The sequence below is a fragment of the Denticeps clupeoides genome, chromosome 17, assembly GCF_900700375.1.
Source record: "Denticeps clupeoides chromosome 17, fDenClu1.1, whole genome shotgun sequence".
In the NCBI taxonomy this organism is placed as follows: domain Eukaryota; kingdom Metazoa; phylum Chordata; class Actinopteri; order Clupeiformes; family Denticipitidae; genus Denticeps; species Denticeps clupeoides.
In genome coordinates this window covers 1,073,828-1,096,661 of record NC_041723.1, presented here as the reverse complement: position 1 = coordinate 1,096,661, position 22,834 = coordinate 1,073,828, and the positions used below count along the sequence as shown (strand labels likewise).

At 46.7% G+C, this 22,834-nt stretch overlaps 2 protein-coding genes across 8 annotated transcripts; one reads left to right on the top strand and one right to left on the bottom strand.

Annotated features, from left to right (window-relative positions):
* Window positions 1–252: 252 nt before the first annotated feature.
* Window positions 253–11,843, bottom strand: LOC114767246 (telomere repeats-binding bouquet formation protein 1-like). 6 transcript variants are annotated; one of them, XM_028958838.1, is made up of 17 exons: window positions 11,658–11,731; window positions 10,167–10,240; window positions 9,970–10,080; window positions 9,755–9,883; window positions 9,121–9,249; window positions 7,791–7,922; window positions 7,544–7,669; window positions 6,892–7,010; window positions 5,745–5,921; window positions 5,438–5,628; window positions 5,285–5,340; window positions 4,952–5,047; window positions 4,415–4,768; window positions 3,630–3,671; window positions 1,009–1,073; window positions 497–649; window positions 253–427 (listed from the first exon to the last, which is right to left on the bottom strand). In XM_028958838.1, exons 2-17 carry the CDS (start codon window positions 10,174–10,176, stop codon window positions 389–391), a joined length of 1,929 nt encoding a protein of 642 aa, XP_028814671.1. In that variant the 5' UTR covers window positions 10,177–10,240; window positions 11,658–11,731; the 3' UTR covers window positions 253–388. The 6 variants fall into 6 exon arrangements, 5 of the variants coding, with proteins under 5 accessions (XP_028814671.1, XP_028814669.1, XP_028814670.1 ...); XM_028958836.1 differs by lacking the exon at window positions 10,167–10,240 and having other exon boundaries at window positions 11,658–11,843; XM_028958837.1 differs by lacking the exon at window positions 10,167–10,240 and having other exon boundaries at window positions 7,544–7,666; window positions 11,658–11,843.
* LOC114767247 (bcl-2-like protein 13) lies at window positions 11,644–22,826 on the top strand. Of its 2 annotated transcripts, none has more exons than XM_028958842.1 (7): window positions 11,644–11,871; window positions 12,334–12,511; window positions 14,256–14,351; window positions 14,590–14,746; window positions 15,745–15,817; window positions 16,133–16,261; window positions 21,585–22,826. In XM_028958842.1, exons 2-7 carry the CDS (start codon window positions 12,379–12,381, stop codon window positions 22,524–22,526), a joined length of 1,530 nt encoding a protein of 509 aa, XP_028814675.1. In that variant the 5' UTR covers window positions 11,644–11,871; window positions 12,334–12,378; the 3' UTR covers window positions 22,527–22,826. The 2 variants fall into 2 exon arrangements, with proteins under 2 accessions (XP_028814675.1, XP_028814674.1); XM_028958841.1 differs by having other exon boundaries at window positions 11,645–11,833.
* Window positions 22,827–22,834: the final 8 nt, after the last annotated feature.

Here is a 22,834-nt window from a genome sequence, read left to right as displayed (position 1 = left end):
TGTATTTGTATTTTATTTTTTAATCTCATTAGAATGCTCTTCTCCGGTGTAAATGTAAAAGTGCCTGGTTTCCACTGGATAAGAAAAGGGGTGAAACCCGAGCTCTCTCTGGGCTCGGCGTAAGCCCTGGATCGCATGAGGACGTGGGAATGTTTCCGAGGGCTGACGTGCTTTGTTCTGGGACTGAGGTTTGTGTCCCCGGGGTGCTTTCCAGACCACAATTATTCAACACACACACACACAAAATCAAAGTGTTTCAAGGGCAACGTTGAGCCGCTGCAGCTCTATTTTGTAATGTACAAAGATCCTTCAGTCAAAAAAAACATTATAACTGATCATTTAAATAGTCTGAAATAAAACATGAAGGAAACAGGACGTTTCGTAAACGTCACACGTTTGCGTCCAACCCCGGCGCTCCTCCTGCTCTCTGTAGTAGAGAAATGGAAACAAGAGTCAATTATACATTTTCTAATTACGCATGTCCAATTATGCGCACCTGCAGCCTGCGGTATTTCTGCGCCAGGTCCACGTTGGTGCGGCAGGGGTGGAAGGGATATGCCCACAGGATGGAGTTCCAGTTCATACCGTATCTTCGCACACCCTTGCATAGATACCCCAACTCCAGCTCAGTGAAGTTCCTCCGCTCTCTCTAAACACACACATAAAAACATGCAAGTCCAGACTGAGGAAAGATCCATCTGTGATGTGCTGTGGAAGCTCCAAAGGAACGTTTCACCTAGAAACATCTAAAATAATTAAAAGCATAAAAAGCTTAAATACATGGGCTGGCAGTGCCATAGCGGGTAACACACTCACCTGTGAACCAGAAGACCCAGGTTCGAACCCCACTTACTACCATCGTGTCCCTGAGCAAGACACTTAACCCTAAGTGTCTCCGGGGGGGGGGGGACTGTCCCTGTAACTACTGACTGTAAGTCGCTCTGGATAAGGGTAAATGCCTAAAGAGTAAATCCAAGCACAGACACATGCAGTGTGGACTGAGTTTACCTTCTGAAGCTGCCAGTCAGCATTGTGGCCACCACCACCCATCATCATGGGCTTCCTCTCTCTGCCTATATATGAGTGCCAAACGAGAGAAATACGGAAGTTATGTATAAATAAATAATAAGGTAGGTCAGGCATTCGGTTTACATGAATGACAGCAAATCAAACTGCTTGAGTATCCGCCAAAACCGGCCAACCTGGCAACCATGATCAAATAATTAAACATACAAATAACATCATTTCATATCAGCAGGTCTTGTGTGTGATGTTGCTTTCAGGTGGCATGCAAAAGTCTGGCCACAGTTGCTGTGAGCAAAAGATGAACTGATGAACTCTCTCCTGGCTGGAGCCTCTGCAGTCACCATAAAACCACTCCAGATGATCCAAAATATGGCAGCCCGTCTCATTTTCAATCAGCCAAAATACACCCATGTTACACCTCTTCTTACCTCCCTCCACTGGCTCCCGGTAGCTGCTCGCATTGAGTTCAAATCCTTGATGCTGCCTACAGGGCTGTAAATGGAACTGCGCCCTCCTACACCAACACAATACTACCTAGCTACACTCCTGCACAGAAGCTACAATACTACCTCCTACATCAACACACTACTACCTAGCTACACTCCTGCACAGAAGCTACAATACTACCTCCTACATCAACACACTACTACCTAGCTACACCCCTGCACAGAAGCTACAATACTACCTCCTACATCAACACACTACTACCTAGCTACACCCCTGCACAGAAGCTACAATACTACCTCCTACATCAACACACTACTACCTAGCTACACCCCTGCACAGAAGCTACAATACTACCTCCTACATCAACACACTACTACCTAGCTACACTCCTGCACAGAAGCTACAATACTACCTCCTACACCAACACACTACTACCTAGCTACACTCCTGCACAGAAGCTACAATACTACCTCCTACATCAACACACTACTACCTAGCTACACCCCTGCACAGAAGCTACAATACTACCTCCTACATCAACACACTACTACCTAGCTACACTCCTGCACAGAAGCTACAATACTACCTCCTACATCAACACACTACTACCTAGCTACACTCCTGCACAGAAGCTACAATACTACCTCCTACATCAACACACTACTACCTAGCTACACTCCTGCACAGAAGCTACAATACTACCTCCTACATCAACACACTACTACCTAGCTACACTCCTGCACAGAAGCTACAATACTACCTCCTACATCAACACACTACTACCTAGCTACACTCCTGCACAGAAGCTACAATACTACCTCCTACATCAACACACTACTACCTAGCTACACTCCTGCACAGAAGCTACAATACTACCTCCTACATCAATACAATACTACCTAGCTACACCCCTGCACAGAAGCTACAATACTACCTCCTACATCAACACAATACTACCTAGCTACACTCCTGCACAGAAGCTACAATACTACCTCCTACATCAACACACTACTACCTAACTACACTCCTGCACAGAAGCTACAATACTACCTCCTACATCAACACACTACTACCTAGCTACACTCCTGCACGCCAGATCGGCAAACGAAAGGAGACTAAAAATTCCTTCTTCACGGGGTCTCCGATTCCAATCATCTCTGTTCTCTGTTGTTGTCCCTGGCTGGTGGAACAACCTGCCCTCCTCCACACGACTAGCCGAGACTATCACCACTTTTAAGAAGAAGGTGAAAACCCTCTTATTCCAAAAATATTACAGACAAATCTAACACTTACACAAGCACATGCGTACACATTGAACAAACAAATACAAAATGTATAAATACATTATAATTTTTCTTAGCACCCAACAATCTCCGAGCATGCTCTTCAATGACAAGTCTAAGCCTTATCAGGGCTCTTAGTTTGTAAACTCGATATTCTATAGAAATTGAACGAGAATTGCTGGTGTCTTCCTATTGTAAGTCGCTTTGGATAAAAGCGTCTGCTAAATAAAGTAAAGTAAAGTAAAGTAAAGATTTCCAAAAAAAAAAAGAGGTTTCTTCAACGTTTAAGCAGCATCAGACAGTTACGTCCAACATGAAGCCTGTAAACAGCTTCTGGAATGCAGCTGCAGCAATTTCAGCTGTTTGTTTTTGTTCTTGCTACAGGCTTCTCATTTTTTTCTTCCATGATGTTTAAGTTGGACATCTCTTGAGGTGTTCCATCATAGATTTTGAGGCGTTTCACATCATTGTTACAGATTGTGTTCCTTTCCTTCTCTCCTTCACAGCTGTGGGCCCAAGAAGTCTGCCTTTAGCAAGGGTTGCCCAAACTTTTGTATGCCAATGTAAATGCTGCGTATGTTCCTCACAAGTAAATCGCCACTGAAGCCTCGCGGAGGGAGCGCGGGAGTTACAGGAAGCAGCACTGACCACCGCCCCTTGTGTTTTGAGAAACGAGGACCACGAGGGACAGGGGGTCATCTTGAGCCAACACAATCGGACACATATTCATCAGTCTTTCCAAGGATTCTTGAGGAAGATGAAGCCCCAGAGGATACTGGCCTCCGGAAATGGTTTATGCCCTTCATTAAAATCCAAGGCCATGTAAAACAAACACACACACACATGTGGGGGGCGGGACAAGCCCTCTCTTACCCTTCTTTTCACACGGCCTCTTCAGCGGAGTCAGATTTGCATCTTTGAAAATAGAGAAACAAAATCTGTGAGTTCAGTAGGATGAATACAGTCAAGCCGGTAAGAACCAAAGAACATTCATGCCGAACAGAGGGGCAGTGGTAGCCTAGCGGTTAAGGAAGCGGCCCCGTAATCAGAAGGTTGCTGGTTTGAATCCCCATCCGCCAAGGTGCCACTGAGCAAAGCACCGTCCCCACACACTGCTCCCCGGGCGCCTGTCATGGTGCCCACTGCTCACCAAATTTAACCCATCACCAAGGGTGATGGGTTAAATTTCACTGTGCGCACCGTGTGCTGTGCTGCAGTGTGTCACATGTGACAATCACTTTCACTTCACTTGAATTCGAAGGTTGAGCTTTATTGTCATTTCAGCTACATACGCGATAGACGGTAAAACAGTAGACGGTTTCTCTGGAACCTGGTGCTACATGTAACGTTTAAACAACATAAAATACTGATGTAAAGTGAACGTCTGTGAAGTTGACAAACCGGGCAAAAGCACGGGACACGTGCAGTGCAAGAGTAACGAGAAGCATCAAATAAAAAAGATTAGTCTTGCTCAGGGACTCAATGGTAGTAAGCAGGGTTTGAACCTGGGTCTTCTGGTTCATAGGCGAGTGTCTACCAGGCCCTGAATGACCCCCAAATGCCTTACTGACTTTCTGTAGTAGGTTCTGATGTTAAATCTCATATTGACATTTTTTTGAAGTGACCAGTTGTGTTGAGAGTGGAGAGTGGCCCCTTACTTCTGAGAAACTCGAACGCCGTGCTGCTCCCTGCGCCGTTCTCGCCGCCACCGGGTGTGCACAAGACTCCGCGTGTGCGATAGAGGCTTTCCCCGACGTCGGTGTGGTCCCCGCCGCTGCCGGGCCTGTGGCCGAGCTCGGAGTGTCCCGCTGGCCCGGCGGAGCTGTGAGTGCGTGCTGCCTTATCGGGGAGTGAGTGGTTCCTGTGCGCACGTGTAAGCGAGTGTGCCAGCTGACCCCGGTAGCATTTGTCTGCTCCGAGAAGCAGCCTGTGAGTCTCACACTTGAACCTGCTGGAACGCAAGAGCGCGCCAAACGAGCGACTGTTCACCTCACACATACGCAACACACAACCTGAGAGGGAAAAAAGGGACACATTACTGCCATTTTCAGGTACGGTAACATTTTAAGGGACTGCGATCTGTCTGTGGTGGTTCAGATGTTAAAAACGCAGCTGGCGTGGACCCTCCAGCATTCCAGTCCATCCAGTACACTCGTTCGAGTCATGCTGCAGTTGAGCTGGAAGTCTTGTCTCACCCGAACACCGCAGTGCATTCTGGGTAACGGACACGGGGCTTTTCAGGACATGCTTGATCTCACAGTCCAAGAGTTCAGAACAGATGGACATCTCATCTGAGGGACAGAGTGGAAAAAGATGGGCCAAAATATGCACTTTCATTTCCTCTCTAGCATATCAAGCAGTGCCCGAGGGTGTGGGTGCAGAAGAGTGCTGTGTAATACTCTCAAAAAGTGGAGAAAGAGAATGTTAAATAGTTAGAGGAATGTGGTGTGTGTAAAGCACAATTTCAAACATCAGTTTTGTTTATATGTGTGTGTGTGTATGTGTGTGTGTGTGTGTGTAGAGGATACCATCAGAGAGAAGCCTGCGTTTGTGCTGTGGAGAAGCCGCATGAGGAGCGGCCGCGCTGCAACACAGTAAACACTCATTACAACACCACAGAATGTGTATGTGTGTGTGTGTCTCACTTTTGCACTGCGTCTGCATGTGTGTGTGTGTCTCACCAGTCTGTGTGTTTGTCTCCCTCTGCTGACCAGGAGCTGATGTCCTCTGTGTGATTTCCTCGTCTAGTAGGAAGCATAGAGGACAGCGCGGCTGGAACACTCATGTGTTTTCCACCCTGCCCTGTGTTATTTTCTCCTTCTGACGCTTGCCTCTTCCTCTCTTTCGCTGGAGGCTTGTGGGAAGTACCTGCCTGCTTGTGCACACGCATACATTACAAAAAACATGCACGCAAAATCCTCCACATCCCATTCACATTGTCAAAAAATATTTCTGTGTCTGTGTGTATCAGGATTGAAATGGGTTAACCTCAATGGCCACGCCTTCTGTGCTCCTGTGGCGCTTTTCCGTGTGACCTTTCACCCTGCAAACGGGTGTCCCCTGGCAGAATTCCTCTGAGAGACTGACCGGCATTTGTGAGGAGGGTAGAGGAAGAGGAGGGCCGAACGTATTTCTCATACTGTTTCCCCAATGCTGATCAGAGGCCTGAAATGTCCAGAACATCAGCAGCCACACTATAGCGCTCTCCAACTTTTAGCCCCAATTTGCCATGAACAAAATATTTTTGTAATTAACCTTGGTGTGCTTTTGGTTTATCATAGAATTCTGGAGGCTTGAATTTGCTCGAAAATAGTACTGTACACTCGGTGGCAGCACATTTAAAGGACTGTGGAAAGGCAGAGGCTTATTAATTAACACACAACTTCCCACACATACTGTGGACGTTGTATTCTATGAACAGATATCAAGGTTTAGAAATGTTTAAATTTGGATCCATTTTTGGCATGTTATAGAAAAAATGTCAGCCTCCACCAACATAAAATGTAATGTTGTAGATGTCTGTTTTCAACATATTAAAAATTAGTGGATCCCGATCCACCAAGGTGCCACTGAGGTGCCACTGAGCAAAGCACCTTCCCCACACACTGCTCCCCGGGCGCCTGTCATGGTGCCCACTGCTCACTACTGTGTGCACCATGTGCTGTGCTGTGTATCACAATAACTTCACTCTTTTTTTTTTTTAACTCACCAACTTTTAACTTGATTTAACTAGTGGTAAGCTATATCTGAAGGACTGCAATCTACACATATTGAAATATTGGAGCTCCCATATGAGTGAAAACTGAAACTTGTGTCATATGTTGTGACATTTAACAAGTGTTATACGTGAGCTGCTCCACCGTGCCTTCTAAATTGCCCCTCGGGGACATATAAAGTTCTTTGAAATTTAAACTGAACTTGTTACGAAACATTACATTTCTGTTGCAATTAAGAAAAAAAACTGTATTCAGTTAGTAATTATCTATGATAAAAATGAATTTCTCCTATTGGGAAGAGTGTGAACCTTCTGAAATTTTTCTGTCAATTCTGAGATGGGCGAGTGGGAGCATCTGGACACTTGACATGGGATGGTTAGTGAAACAAGTGAACACAGACACTAAACACGTTCACACACCTGCTGCTGTTTTTCCAGGTGTTGTATTCTGTGCAAGAGTTCTCCAGCTGAACTCCAGTGGCTTCTCAGGTTACCCTGGACTTCATGTGAAGTGCCTAGTCCAGCAGTAAGCATCTCGGCTACACACAAAAAAAAAAACTAAATGAAAACAAAAATGAAAACTACCTAAACAAAACACAATGACACGCACATAAACGAACATCACCAAAAAACTCCATGTCCGACAGTAAATAAATTCAAAATCAATCGGCAGCCCCCATTTTTGTCCTTTTTGGGGGCCGAGAGATCCCCAAAAAAGACAAAAACATTACCGCACAATGGTAGTAAGTGGGATTCGAACCCAGGTCTTCTGGTTCATACTAATGCTCCCTTTTCTATTTTATTGCAATATGTTTGATGCAGGTTTATTAATTAGATTTAGTACTATTGGTTACTTGAGGAATATTGCTTCTGTTGCCTCTCTCAGATGGACAAATCTCTGTAAAAAGGCACTCATAAAGTAAAAATGACATAATAGAACATGCAATTGCAGAGATATTGTGGGTATGTCCATTTAAAAAAGGACCCCGGCTGAACAGGTTAAAGCACGGTACAGTATGTGAACAGCTACTGAAAGCTGAAGCATGTGTGTGGTCGTAGAGTGTAGTCTCACTAATGCTCCTGCAGGTCTGCAGGATGAAGGTGGCTGCCCTTCTGATCTCATCATTCTGACTTTCAGTCAGCAGGGAGATGAGGAGAGCAAGACCTCCGTTCCTCAACAGCTGGACCTGATGATCTTCTGTCAAAAAAAAAAACAAAGAAAAGCAGAAGAGTTTTAACAGCAACAACCCTTTATGTTGTGACGTTAACTGGATGGAACAGAGCTGGATTTGATCAGCTATCGGTGATCATCCACACACCGGAGGCATCGGTACAGATCCCTACGGTGATGAGAACACAGAGCTGCTCTCTGCCTTCCAAGGCAGGACGGGAAAGCAGCAGCAGCAACTCAGGGACCAGATGCAGCCGAGAGAGGCGTGACGCTAAAACAGCTACGCAGACGGACACAACAAGAACAACAACAGGGAGAGGTCAGACGCTAAAACCACACAAACTGTCTATAACAATCACGCTTCTTTTAAAATGTGTATGACACATACGGTTGTCTGCTATGCAGGCAGACAGTGTTTTGGTCATCCTGATAGCCATGCTGCAGGCTCGGGGGTCCTGGGCACCCTGAGAGGTCAGGTCAGACAGAGTCGCACACAGCCTATTCAAACCCCCCACTGACCAGAAATACTCCTGAACGTAGGCTGGGAAACAACACACAGTCGTGGCATTCTTCCAGTAAGGCCTCCAAAATAGTACGGTGAAAATCTTCTAATAACTGAAGTTTTTTTTTTTTTTTTTTTTACCGTTGTTGTGTACGGTCATTGCTATGAAGAAACTGAGAGGTGGGATCAGCTCCGCGTTGGAGACGGACACCTCCCGCAGCCAAGCACTCACCAGCGGGAGCACGCTGGCACACACACGCTGGTTCACCTCTGAAACAAGGATTCGCGGCAATAAGAGCCGCACCAGGAAGCACATGCTTGCATTCGTGCACATACGCATTTATACCGTTCTGTGGATTGTTCACGCAGCCGCACAGGGCGCTGGACACGGCAACCCAGAGCTGAGCGTCCCGAGGCGCGCCTGCAGCATGTGCCTCAGGGGACAGTGGGAAACTGGACCTGCAACACACCCATTCAGTGCCATACTTGCAGGGGGGGGGTAAAGGTCATGCATCTGTGCCAGAGTTCAGAGTTCAGGTTAGTCCGAACCTGAATAGGTCCAGGAGCACGCGCATGCAGCCTAACTTGTGGGCAAACACCTGTCCCGACCCTGCAACCAAACGGTATTCTCACATTAATCATCAACACAAATACCTCGCATTTATGTGCGACTGGTTCTCTTCTTTAAAGTGAGAGTGATTGTCTTTGTAAAACACTGCAGCACAGCACACGGTGCACACAACGAAATGTGTCCTCTGTATTTAACATCACCCTTGGTGAGCAGTGGGCAGCCATGACAGGCGCCCGGGGAGCAGTGTGTGGGGACGGTGCATTGCTCAGTGGCACCTTGGCGGTCTTAACCGCTAGGCCACCACCGCCCCAGAGATGTCATGCTTCTGTTTGATAAATATGTTTCTGCAGCACATCATCATTTTTTGACATGTCAGGAATGTTTTTCTGTCGCAGTGTCTGTTACTGTTGTTGGAGACGAGCACGTTCAGCATATAAACGGCAGCTCTTCTCAGCGTCACAGGAACGTCCCTCTGTAGCACGTCCACCAGGTCAGAGAACGTCTCCTCATTACACAGAGTCTGCTTGCAATACGCTACGAGACAGAAGGAGAAATAAAGAGTGATCCCACATTCCAGTGTTGCCAGACATACGATAATTATCGTATTTGTACCATAATTCTACCCTCTGTACGATCAATAATTAAAAAAATCCCATAATGTACGATTATTTTGACCCCTTCCTTTGATTTATTTCATTAGCAGGACCAGGTGCAGATCTCTGTTTTCATGGCCACCACAGTTACAGAAACGAATGGGAGAACAACCTGTTTTACTGGGTTACTGGTTAAAGACTGCAGCTAGCTTTCTATCGCTGTGGCATCAAGTAAAATTGATATTCTGGGCAGTGCAGTGTAGGGACTCATCCTGCACTCCACACAGGTTCAGGCGCTGTTCTGCGCAGACGTTCTGTAGGTAAATGTTGCATTATAGACTAAAATTTGCACGTTCTATAACAACATATGTGAATGAAGCAGATCTTCTGAGCAACGTCAGAATGGGATCATTTTCAGCTGCTGGTACAATACTTTTTACACCCACCACTGGAATCAGCCAGCCTGGCCAGGGTGAACAGTGTGGTCTGTCTGAGTTCAAGGTCAGTGGTGGACCGGGACAGCTTGGACACAAAGTCCACCCCTCCGATCTCGCCGAAGAACTCCACGTCCTCACCTGGGCACAAGGAGACACAACTCACCCGCTCGGACGTCCGGCCCGCGTTTACTGACGTGCGGACGAACGGTGCAACACACACTGACCGTGCCGCTGGCAGACGGAGCAGATCGCGAGCAGGGCCTGCTTCTGAGTGGCCGGAGCCGCCGTCTGACACTCCAGGCGCTCCAGCAACAGCCTCAGGTCCGTCTTGGCCACTTGGGACAGAAGCAAAGGCTCAAAAGTCAAAAGTGACCGGATCCCGTTCAGCCAGTTCACCTGTCACCATTAACAGAAGACGTACTGCTCTGCATCTTTGGACGTGGGGCTTTTCATTCATTTGGTGTTGGATATGAATAAAACGGCTTCTTCTGTGACCTTTAAAACACACACAGCACCACGCAGTAGTTTTCATTAGCAGTGAACCTGATTAAAGCTTTGTCTTTCCAAAAAGTAGCCGTGAATTTGCAAGGGGAAGGGACCGTCCAAAGGTGTAAGACACACAATATATTCCTGATTAAAATGTAAAAGTGGTAGTAATGATGTGGATGCTGTAAAATAATGAATATAAAGTCCTACAAGTTTACATTTTCAGCATTTACCAGACGCCCTTATCCAGAGCGACTTACAGTCAGTAGTTACAGGGACAGTCCCCCCCTGGGGACACTCAGGGTTAAGTGTCCTGCTCAGGGACACATTGGTAGTAAGTGGGGTTCGAACCTGGGTCTTCTGGTTCATAGGCGAGTGTGTTACCCACTAGGTTACTACCAGGCTACTACCAGCCAAAGTGAAAAGTCTACAGTACCGTATTACGGCTTCTCTACACACGTCATGTCGTTAGGTAAACCAGTATTTAATCCGTATTTGACATGCGGAACTTTTAACACATAGTTTCGTTGGTTTGTGCGCAGTAATGAAGAAAACCCCCTGTCATAATTGATAGTACCCTTTCCTCGGTGTATGTGAATATGCCACAAGCGGCGGAAATTTACCTTTGCGGAGCGGGAGAAACGCAATGTGTGTTTTTTTTTTTTTTTACCTCAGCGCGAAATGCTAACTGCTAACCAAAGCCTGTCAGCTCCGCGCCAAAAAAAACTATTCAGGTGAGAATTTGGCATTGCCGAGTTACATGATATTTATCGCACTTCGAGCACCGCAGTATGTATTCGCGCCTGTGCTTAAAGCAGTAAATTGGGATTCGTACTTTTTTCAATTTTGTTTAATACTTGGTAATTTGGCCTGTATTTGACTAAAACTGCTATCGTGACATTAAAAAAAAAACGTATGAATCTTCAATAAAATGTTAATCGTAGATATATATTTTTTAAAATCATCAGCCACTATCGTGGCGTGCTTCTAGATAATAGATTATTAATCGTATGTTCTAAGAAAATCCTGGACCAATATGGAAAGGCAATTCATGTAGAAATATTTGTGCAATGAAGGCAGTGATGGTCAAAAAGTAGTAGCAGTAGTGAAAACCGAGTAGACTCGTAGTGACCATCCACACTGGTCTCCACAAGATGGCAGCACAAGCTCAGCAAATACAAGAGACATTTTAACAAATAAACCTTCGTTTTTTTAAAAAAAGAGGATGGCCACGGGTCTGTCTGTAGAGTTTGTCTGTATTTGTGAGCAAATGAACGTTGTGGTGCGAGTTTTTTTGTAACGTTTGAAACGACGTGACGTGCGTGTCACTCGGCGCGCGCCCTACGTCGCTAAGCAATCGCGTCATTTAAAAAGAAAAACCGCACGGTGGCGCACCGCGGGGTTCATCATTGTCAGTGTGTCTTACTGCGGCGAACTGTCGCTTGTTGCCCATCCGGGTCGCGCTCCCGTGTCCTTTGACCTTCCGCCTGAACGGTTGCCCATTTACGTGACCCCCCCCCCATCATGGCCGCCCGGGCTTCGGCTTAGGGCGCAACGTGGACGGGTCGCGTCTCTGGCGAGGACCGGAGCGGACCGGGTCGGGTGAGTCGCTTCCCCGGGACAGAATTCGGGAGCGCGAGGTGGGTGTGGCGCCCGCGCACGTGCTCGTCGCCGCTCGGCGGGGCGACGTTGTCGCCCGTCTCCGTGTGAAGTTGTTATAACGCGATCACCCCGTCCCCGCCCGTTTTTAAGGTGAACGAGAGCGGGTCCAGATGTGACATGGGTCGAAATTTCGCTTTTAAAAACTTTATATTGAAATAAGTAGTAGCCTAGCGGGTAACACAATCGCCTATGAACCAGAAGACCCAGGTTCAAACATCGCTTACTACCATCGTGTCCCTGAGCAGGACATTTAACCCTGAGTGTCTCCAGGGGGGACTGTCCCTGTAACTACTGACTGTAAATCGCTCTGGATAAGGGTGTCTGGTAAATGCCATAAAATGTAAAAAAATGAATTCCTGAACAGTAATCTGGGAATACAGTTATTTTTGTTTGTTTCTGCCATACATGTAATTGTTGAGTGTGTGTGTGTGTGTGTGTAGGAGTCACCAGCTGGGAGTAGACGTGCTTGTGCCAACTGGTGTTACATGGCAGCTTTTGGCCCCGCCTCCATGGCGGTGCCCGAGGGGTTCCGTTACGAGACCAAGTACGTGGTCCTCAGCTACCTGGGACTCCTGCCCACATCCCGGCGGCGGGCGGCCCTCGGCTCCTCTGCAGAGGGTAAGAGAAGTGTCTCTCTCACTTTCACTCTCACACACACACACACACACACACCAGCACCTTTATAGACTTGTGTGAGTGGATTTCAGAGGCGCGGCGTTGTGCAATCTCCGCACCAATCCAGTGGTGCACTTCCCCACAAGCACCTGACTCAAGACGAGCAGGAACAAGACCGTGACAAAAAACAACCCGGTGCAGGATATAAGGTTAAAAATATGAAAAATGCTACCAGCAAGTTGCTTACACACACACACACACACACACACACACCCCTTACTGCAGCGGGTCGTTCCGGAATGAGGAAATTGAGTCCAGTAAAAAGCGTAAAGGCCCCAAATGCCTCGGAGGCACAGATGTACTGGCCATGAATTCCTGGCTCCTGCTTGTTCTGATTCTCTTGCTAAAGGTGTGTGTGTGTGTGTGTGTGTGTGTGTGTGTGTGTGTGTGTGAGTGAGATTTATTGAACATGTGCATGTCCCTGTAGATAGGACGACCACGTCTGGCTTCAGCGTTAGGATTCCTCATTTACTTTGGGTTGGCAGACATGTGTGTTCGCTACATAATTGGAATTCTCTCCATTTTTTTAGATGATTTTCCTGGCCGGGGAGGACGGCCTGGCCTCTGTTTAGAGAGGCGGTGGCCCTGTTGAAATAAAGCTAAGCCGCCTGGCTGCGCGTGAATCGCTCCGTTTGCGTGCCGGAGAGGCGGCCCGTCTCCGCCTGCGTTTTCAGGGTCGCTGCCTTTGAAAGAGGAGAGACAGGACGCCTGAGCTCATCGTTTTCAATGCTCATAGTTTTTCCAAAAGAATCTGGCAACACAGCTTTATGAACACGGGTCGATTTAAAAATTAAAAATCGAATGTCTGGTGCCTGTTATCCTTTTTTTTTTTTTTTTTTTAGTCTTCAGGAAGAATAATTCTTACTTGACCCGTCTACATTTACAGCATTTACCAGACGCCCTTATCCAGAGCGACTTACAATCAGTAGTTACAGGGACAGCCCCCCCCCCCCCCAGAGACACTCAGGGTTAAGTGTCCTGCTCAGGGACACAATGGTAGTAAGTGGGGTTTGAACCTGGGTCTTATGGTTCACAGGCGAGTGTTACCCGCTAGGCTACTAGCTCCAAATTCGTCTATGAACAGAACCGTTTCGGTACTCGGTGCTTCTTTACATTTAAGCATGTACAGTTTTCTGGAATATTAAAAATGGACTCCTTTACTTGACTCCTAAACCTGAAGAGGAGGAAAACGGCCACTGCTGATGGGTGAAAAGTCTATCTAAATCTAATATTTCTCTTACAACCCTGTAAACCGCCCCCATATGTCGAACACTGATCAAAGATTGATTTACCCAGCGTGTTTCGCACAGAATTTCCTTATTTTTGTGAAACGGTGACGTGCTGTGTGTGGAGAAAGAGACTGAGCAGCAGTACAATACTGTTCTCCATCTGTAGACTCATGCTTGTAGGAGTTTATATTCATTATTTTATAGAGTTGGGAGAGACCGACACCCAGTTCTTCTAGAACAACTCTACATATCAGCACGTTTATCTGGATGATTTGTGTGCTTTTAAGAATACTTTATTACTGTATTCACTGTATGAAAGTCACAGCGTCCTGTTTAACGCTGGACCTCTCCAGAGTGATCGTGTGGTGAATCGTGTCTCCTCGCCTCCACCTTCTGTGTGTGTCCTGTGAAGGTCTGGGCTGGTTTTGATGATGTGTTGTGACCTTGTGGGTTTTGAGGTGTGGAGTCGGTGGCGGAGGAGCGGGCGAGACTCTCCAGGATGAAGAGCGAGGTGGAAGACGAGCTGAGACGCCTGCAGGAGGACATCGCAGCCTGTGAGTAGACCGGTGTTCCTCCCAGGCACCAACGTGTAAAAAAAAAAAAAAAAAATATTTACCAGTTTAGGACTTGCACGTTAGTCACAATTAAACCATTACTTAATTCTCATTCATATTATTTAATATATGAAGTGAAAATACAATCACTTCACTTTCACAATTAGTTTCATTCGTCTGTGTGGTCGACAGAGTCACGGCTCTAATACACGTTCTCGTTGTCTCCGTCCGGCTTCAGCTTTCTCCACGACAGGCTTCGACACTCAGTTGTCTCCAGTGTTCGCCCCGGCCGACCCAGAGAGGTCCGTGGAGGACAGTCTGGCAGCGGTGGGGGACCGCGTGACCCAGGACCTGCAGCCCCACCTGGACTCGGTACTGCAGACGCTCCTCGGCAGGTGAGTTTATGAACCCCGTCTTTAACGGCGTCCTGCCAGCCTCGTATCAGCAGAAAGGAATCGGGCCTGGTTCATACGTGCAACTGGCATGAGTCATGTTCAGGGTTCCCATGTAGCATATAGCGCACTAACCAAAACCTGGTTTATATTTACGAGACTCGACATACATCTTTACACTCGCTAACTTACCAAACATGCCAGGCAAGGGTAAAATTCCAGATATTTGGCTTGAAAAGGGAGAATTTCAGGACTGGCTCACCCAGCGCGCTGAAATAAGATGCACGTACAATGACATAAATGCAGTTTTTAATTCTATAAACCTATTAAATGCCCTTTTCTGCTCTGCACACAAACCTGAAGTCAGGACACTTCTTTATACGGGAGGTCCGGTAAAAGTCAGGAAATTTAAAGTCATGTTATACCACTTGTAATTAATGGTTATTGCTAATGTAATTCTGTAAGATCTCAATCTTAATAATAAAAATCAATTTCTACATCATTCTGCATCCACACCAGATTCATATCAATTGCATGTGTGCATTTTAAATCTGATAAATGATGAGTGTGGGTTCTAGGGGTGTTTAATGGCAAGGATCTCTCGATACGATTATGTCAGAACTTCACTGAAAATGTAAAAACAGAGCTGGTCTACAAGATGCTGTGTACGATCCGGGTGGATCATATTACATTAATAATTCAGACAAAACAACTCAGAACTGAATTTTAACTGTATTGTCTTTGCATTTTAACACATTGATTTGGTGGACCGCGGAAAAAAAGGTCGAATGCATAATATTGAAAAGATAGATAACTAAATGGGCACTTAAATATGGTTGGTGTGGTGCTTTTAGATGACTGAGCCAGCACCATATTTTCTATACAAAAATATCGATATTTGATGTCCCCGCATCAATACAATATCACCACGTAAAATATCACGATATAATGCTGTATGGATATTTTCTAACACCCCTAGTGAAATGTGATGTGTGTTTCAGTTCTCTGGACTACGAGGGGTTCAGGTCAGCGGTGCTGGAGCTGGGCTCTCACACACAGAGCGGCTGGAACCAGGTTGGATATACAAGATGCTAATAAAGCTTTAATGAAGTCTGACTGCTCTGCACGTATCGTTCGCGCCGTCTCTCTCTTGCTGTTCTCACTCTGCAGTGTCTTCAGGTTGGAATCGTTTGTAATTTAAAAGTGTAATAATTTAATGACATTAGTCTCTGATTGCTATGATGAGGGCTGCAAGGTTGAGTTTTATCAACAGTTGCTGCGCTAATTACTTTTAAGAGAAATTAAATCAAATGCAACCTCTGCAGTCGTGCACAAACGTGCATGTGAAGAAAAAATATATATCTAATGGTGCCTTTCTTGTCTCTGTAGGTTTTGGTGCCTTTACTGCTGTTGCAGGAGCTCTTTGTGGGGGGCGGAGCTCTGGGTTCTCTGCTGTCGATGGGGGTCAGATTCCTGGAGGAGACCCAGACTGAGTTCATCTTAAAGCAAGGAGGCTGGGTGAGTGTGTGTGTGTGTGTTAATTTTGATTGAAAAGTGTGTTTAAAATCCCAATCTCTTTGAATTCAGTAGATCTCTGACATATTTGGTGTGTACAGTTAAAATCTTTTTAAGTTTTTGTGGGTCTGAACCTCTTGCTGTCCACAGTGTGACATCAGCACTGATGCTAGAAGATGGCGTGTGATGTATCTCACGGTGGTCTGTGAATTTTGGATTTGTGGTGATATTCAGATTTATATTTAATCCCGGGATTCCATCGAGCCACTGCAGTTGATCGCTTTCGCTCTGCTCAATGTGGCACATTTCACGAGTGTCCCTGAAGAGGGGACACAGTTCTATTTTTTACCATAAAATCCACAGATTTTTCAAACTTGCGCTGCATTTGAATCGTATACACAGAACCTTTTATTAGGATGAATTTATTTGTAACAAACGTGGTTAGAATAAAGTTCAACGTGCATTAAAGCAGCCGGAATGAAAAGAAATGCCAGCGGTGCTTTTGAAGGACAAGCAGAGGACGGGGGGGGGGCGCATCCCCGCCCAGTGGAATTCTGGGATTACTCGCCGCCAACGTGTTTCTGTTGTGCAGAAGTCCCGTCAAGCTGCCCTTTGACCTGGTGAATGTAGGAAGCACCTGAAAATAGCCACATTCCCGTGCCCTTCACACAGCGGTCCTCAAAAGCCACCGCCGTGTCACCAAACCCCTCCTCCACACACACACACACACACACACACATATATTTAAACTAGTTCCTTGTGCTGCTTACACATTGCCTGTCAAATTAGGCGTATGTACATGGCTTTTACTGTCTCTTGAACGGCCTCCTGTGTGGTTTTTCTGTCTGTGTATTACAACGACCGAACTGAAGAGGGAGACAGAGGTTTTTTTTTTGGACCCACCAGCCAGTAATTTCCTGCATGTTGACCGTGAACAACAGCGTCTGGAGCTTTCAAGTGGTTTGGAGGACCGGGTCCGTTTAGAGAAATCTCCCAAAATGCCCATATCCCCCGATATGGCGTGACCTTTTTTTATTAAATAATCTTTCTTAATACTTATTACAGCTGATCAATTTAGACAAAAATAATAATCATGATCATGATTTGGCCAAAATTGAAATCTCACCAGGTCTTAATTATCTGGATTTTCTTTAACTGCAAAGTAAACGGAATAGTTGAAGTGAAAGTGATTTATGACCTGAACATCGCACACAGTCGTTTTATCTTGATTTAGTAGTTTTTGTAAGCCGAAATTGAGCTCTGTAAATCGTAAAAAGTGTTGTCATTAATTTCAAGTGCTGTGCCGGGGTGCCTGTTAATGATTCATTCAGAATCGTTCACAATGCATCATGACAATGAAGACCCGCTCCATACTAATGCTGATTGGAGGAACTCATTGAGTTGGATTAATTAAATCACAGTGTGTGCGTGTGTGTGATGGGACGTTAAAGTGTATGAATACGACCACATTCCTGCCCCGGATGGCAGTGGGGCGGACGGACAGACGCCGCAGCGAGAGTGGGGAGGAGGGGTGGGCGTGGCTGGGAGGTGGGGGTGGATGACCCTGCACCGTAGACTCCATTACTCCTGACAGCTGTGTGTGTGTGTGTGTGTGTGGTTTTCCCCTCCTTTTTTTCCCCCTCTTATTCTCACTCTCGCTTTGTTGGTCCAACGTTCCTCTGACGTTCGGCTTCTCTCTGTTTTTACTGGTTGTCGCGTGGACTTTGGGAAGCCTCTACCCTCCGCGGTGAAAATAAGGTATGATGTGCGTGTGTCTCAACGTTATTTTTGCTTTTTGAACTGCTGTAAAAGGGGAATTAAGAACTCTTATTTATTGATTGAACATTTGTGGTTTTATAATTTAAATTTTTAAACGTAGGCTTTCATCAGCGTTGCATTTATTCAGCCGCCGGCGAGCGTCTGGCCGGTCGGGACGCTTTGCATGTAGATTTGCTTTTTATGAGTTGTCTGCGACCGCACGTCCACTTGGTTTGGCAGGAACAACACCGGCGATTCGTGAAGCAGCCCGAGGGCCTAGAAGGGCAGGGAGTGTGTGTGTGTGTGTGTGTGTGGTGAGAAACTCCTCGCGTAGACATTTTCGGAAAACAGAATGACTGACAGAACAAAATGTCCTTGCGGTGGGCCTGTGAACTCCGTACCCTGTCGGGAGGGGTCACGTGCACGCGTGTCCGAAATATCTCACACTCTGACCTTGAAGTGTGAGCTGGGCGTCGTTTTATGTGACCTGCTGCTTCCATAACTGATCTATAATGATGAAATATAAACGTGTCCACGTGAACGTGCTCACAGGCCCCGTCCAGGTCCGTGAAGTTGAAATTATTCCGAAGGCGCTCCAGTCCTGGAGGTGCGGAGCCGGAACGCTGCCAACATGGAAGCAGCTGTGGAGCAATTGGTGCAGATGTAGTATGTTTTAAAATCGTCCTGCACAAAACTCGGAAATATTCACACTTTTGTTCTGAATTCGGACATTTTCTGGAACGATTGCGTGGTTCGGGGGATTATGCTGGGATCTCGGCCATGTCAGGATTCGGAGCGTCAGCTGTGTTCAGCATCACACCAGTTACATAATTTACCAGGGGCTGTCTCCTCCCCCAACACAAGCACACGCTCACACACACACACACACACACACGCTCACACACACACACACACACACACACAGTATTAACGAATTTCGCATAGTAAATGTGGGGAGAAATAAAAATAAAATATCATCTCTGTAGAAAATACAATCGGGAGGGTCCTTGATCATCTTCTGCATGCTTATTTCACGCTGTCAGATTGGCTACGTTTGAATTCTGATTCTTTAATTATGCTACCGTAAAGGTTTGAATATTTATTCATGCAGTTTTGGGTACAAATGGGTTTTTAAGATCTGGCAGCATATGAATTACTTACTGCACGTAAAGTTAAAAAGACTAAATTTGATTTAACATTGCCGTTTTACAGACGCAAATACATTCTACCCAACAAAAATAACACGTTTCACCGTAATCCCATGCCAGATTGGGTGGTTTTGAGTTGGAAAATCGGCTTAAACCATGAACCGAGTTCATGGCGCCACTGCCTCTCTACACAAACTCCTGATTTCAACGCCAGCCAAAATCTCGGGGATCGCCACACGCACCCCACACAGGCCGAACAGAACTTTATTACTGCCGCGTCCATGCTATTCTGTAATGGGGTGCGAGTGGATCCATTGCAGTGTCGGGAGCAGAGATGGACGGAAAAACCCGTAGTTCTGTAGACTCGGGGCCTGATGGATCGACAACGTCAGGTTATAACCTGACCTATCCGACTGAATTGATTATGTGCAAATATACAGACGTTCACTATTCAGCCTCATCTTGGGTGGTTGGGTAACAATGCACGCTCGAAAACGGGAACATTTCTAGCCGGTCTGGCCTTGTGTCCTCAGGGTACCCAGAACATTTATTTTCTAAAACGGGTTCCAGGGTGAACATCTTTTCCGCACGTTTCTAATGAAAAAAGACGAGGCTGGAGAAGAACAACGTGTTTAACAGCGCCACCTGCAGGTGTGGAGGGGGGTTAAAACGGCGTTCTGGACACTCTCTGCGTCTCTCGCTCTGCCATATTTTATAACTCTCTCTCACTCTTTATCCGCTTATCCTAATCAGAACCATGGCCGCTGCAGCACAAGCATAACGGAGCAACTTTAGTAGACCTATTTTACAACGTTTCAGTGCAGATGCTCGATATATTATGGTCAACATTTTTTTTAGCCGGTGAGGCCTTTATATGCAGTTAGTATTAGAATAGTACAGTGCGTCTGGAGCGTATTCACTCTGCACCACGTTTTCCACATTTTACATGTTACAGCCTTATTCCAAAATGGATTAAATGTTTTTTTTTTCCCCATCAGAATTGTACGCACAACACCCCATAAGGACAAAGTTTTTTTTTGACAACACGTTTACTTGAGGCCTTGGCTAGTCTATTAAAATGTAAAAACTGAGAAATCGCATGTACATAAGTATTCACAGCCTTTGCTCAATGCACCTTGGGCACAATTACAGCCTCAAGTCTTTTTGAATATGATGCCACGAGTTTGGCACACCTCTCCTTGGCCAGTTTGGCCCATTTCTCTTTGCAGCACCTCTCAAGCTCCATCAGGTTGGATGGGAAGCGTCGGCTCTCGGCCATTTTAAGATCTCTCCAGAGATGTCCAGTCGGATTCAAGTCTACACTCTGGCCGTGCCACTCAAGGACATTCACAGAGCCACTCCTTTGATATCTTGACTGTGTGCTTAGTCGTTGTCCTGCTGAAATATGAATTGAGTTCAGGAGTGCTCTGGGGCAGGTGTTCGTCCAGGATTTTCTGTAAAAACATCCTAACAGCATGATGCTGCCACCACCATGCTTAATTTGCTGAGAAGGTCTTGGCCTACATCTACCAGATGCCCTTATCCAGAGTGACTTACAATCAGTAGTTACAGGGACAGTCCCCCCCCTGGAGACACTCAGGGTTAAGTGTCTTGCTCAGGGACATGATGGTAGTAAGTGGGGTTTGAACCTGGGTCTTCTGGTTCATAGGCGAGTGTCTTACCCACTAGGCTACTACCACCCAGGCCTGGTGTGACTCCTGGCAGTCACACCAAAGAGTTCAATCTTTGTCTCATCAGAGCACAGAATTTTGTTTCTCATGGTCTGAGAGTCCTTCAGGTGCCTTTTGGCAGGCCAGACCTGTTGCCATGTGCCTTTTACTCAGGAGTGGCTTCCATCTGTGGCAATCCACCAATCAGGCCTGTCTGGTAGAGTGCCCAGAGATGGTTGTTTTAGAAGGTTCTCCTGTGTCCACCGAAGAGCTCTGACAGAGTGACCATCAGGTTCTTGGTCACCTTCCTGACTTAAATCCCTTCTTCCCCGATCGGTCCTTTTAGGTGGCCGGTTCTGAACTTCTTCCACTTATGGATGATTGAGGCCACTGTGCTCCTTGGGACCTGCAAAAGCAGCAGAGATTTGTCTCTCCAATTAAGCTGAAGAAACATCTCAAGGATAATCGCAGGAAACAGGAGGCAACTGAGCTCAATTTTGAGTTCCATGGCAAAGGCTGTGAATACTATATGTGCTTTATTTGAAATAAATTTGCCGAAACCTCAAGTAAACGTTTTTTCACGTTGTCATTATGGGGTGTTTTGTGTATAGAATTCTGATGGTAAAAAAAATTGGAATAAGGCGTTAACATAGTAAAATGTGGAAAAAAGTGTTCAACTGTATGATGAAAAATAGACGCGGTCACGCTGGTTGTGAGCGATCGTAACGGTTTTTGTCTCTTGTGTCTCAGGGCTCAGTGTTTAGTCTGGACGAGGCGGAGGACGCTGGTGTGATCATCGCCGAGGACAGCAACGACATTTACATCCTGTCCGGAGATCAAGCTCCCGACGGCCTCAGCCCCCCCGCGTCGCTGCTGCCCACCACGGCGGCGCACGGCGGCGAGCCAGGCTCGTGGCGGACGGAGAGCTTCCCTGCATCAGGTCACGAGTCGTGGGCCCACGTGAGCGCGATGGATCCCGAGGACGCCAAGAGCCTCGACAGCAATGAGGGCGCGGCTCTGGCGGAGGAGCGCAGCGAGAACAACTCGTCCAACTCCGACATCGTTCACGTGGAGCGCGAGGAGGCGGAGCAGCTGGCCGAGGGGGAGGAGCTTCAGGAGAGCATGCTGAGTGTACTGGGGAGCGAGAGTGAGCTCGCTGCTCTCAGGGAGGAGCTTAAGGATGAAGGAGATGCCATCGGGAAGTCTCCTACTCCTCCCTTCATCCCTGAAGAGCCACTGTTGGAACTAGAGGAGCCGGTGGTCATCGTGGAGACACCAGCGAGTCTGCTAGAAGCTTCACCAACACCCATAGAAGTTGAATCTGCCATTATGTCCGAGGTCCCAGTGATGCTGCACCTTGTAAATACATCTACACTCTCTGAACTCCAAACCGAGTCTCCAGCTGTGGTTCCTGTGGTGGAAGAACCAGCACCGCCGCCACCGCCTGTCCAGACCAAGGAGGAACCTAAGCCAGAGGCTGACCCGGAGAGCGCTCAGGCTCCGGCGGCAGGATCAGAGGTCACCCCACCAGCTGACCCCCCAGTCCACTCAGGACCCCTGGAGCCAAAACTGGAACCCGAGTCCAATGCCGAGCCAGAGCCCGCTGGCCTGCCAGCCTTCCTGTATGGTGGCGCCGCCCTGGTGGCCATTGCGGCCGTGACCTGCGCCATCCTGGCTTACAGGAAGAAGTAGAAATTCTGCGGTCCTGAACCCGAGTGACCGCAACTCTCCTCACTCAACACGACGTTCTCCCCTCATATTTAGTTTTATTAAGTGTTTAAAATTAAGATGTTGGTGGTTGTAGACCTCTTACTACGAAAGACTAAATTATTGAAATGCCAACATATTCTCTTTTTTTTTGTTCCTGTTAGTTTTATTTTAGTTTAGTGATTAAATGATTTGCAGCGACCTGAAGGCGTGAGCTTGACCACACGTGCCTGTTACCTGTTTTTAATCCTCTGACACTAAATAAAAAAATCTGAAATTTGTGAACGAGGTCT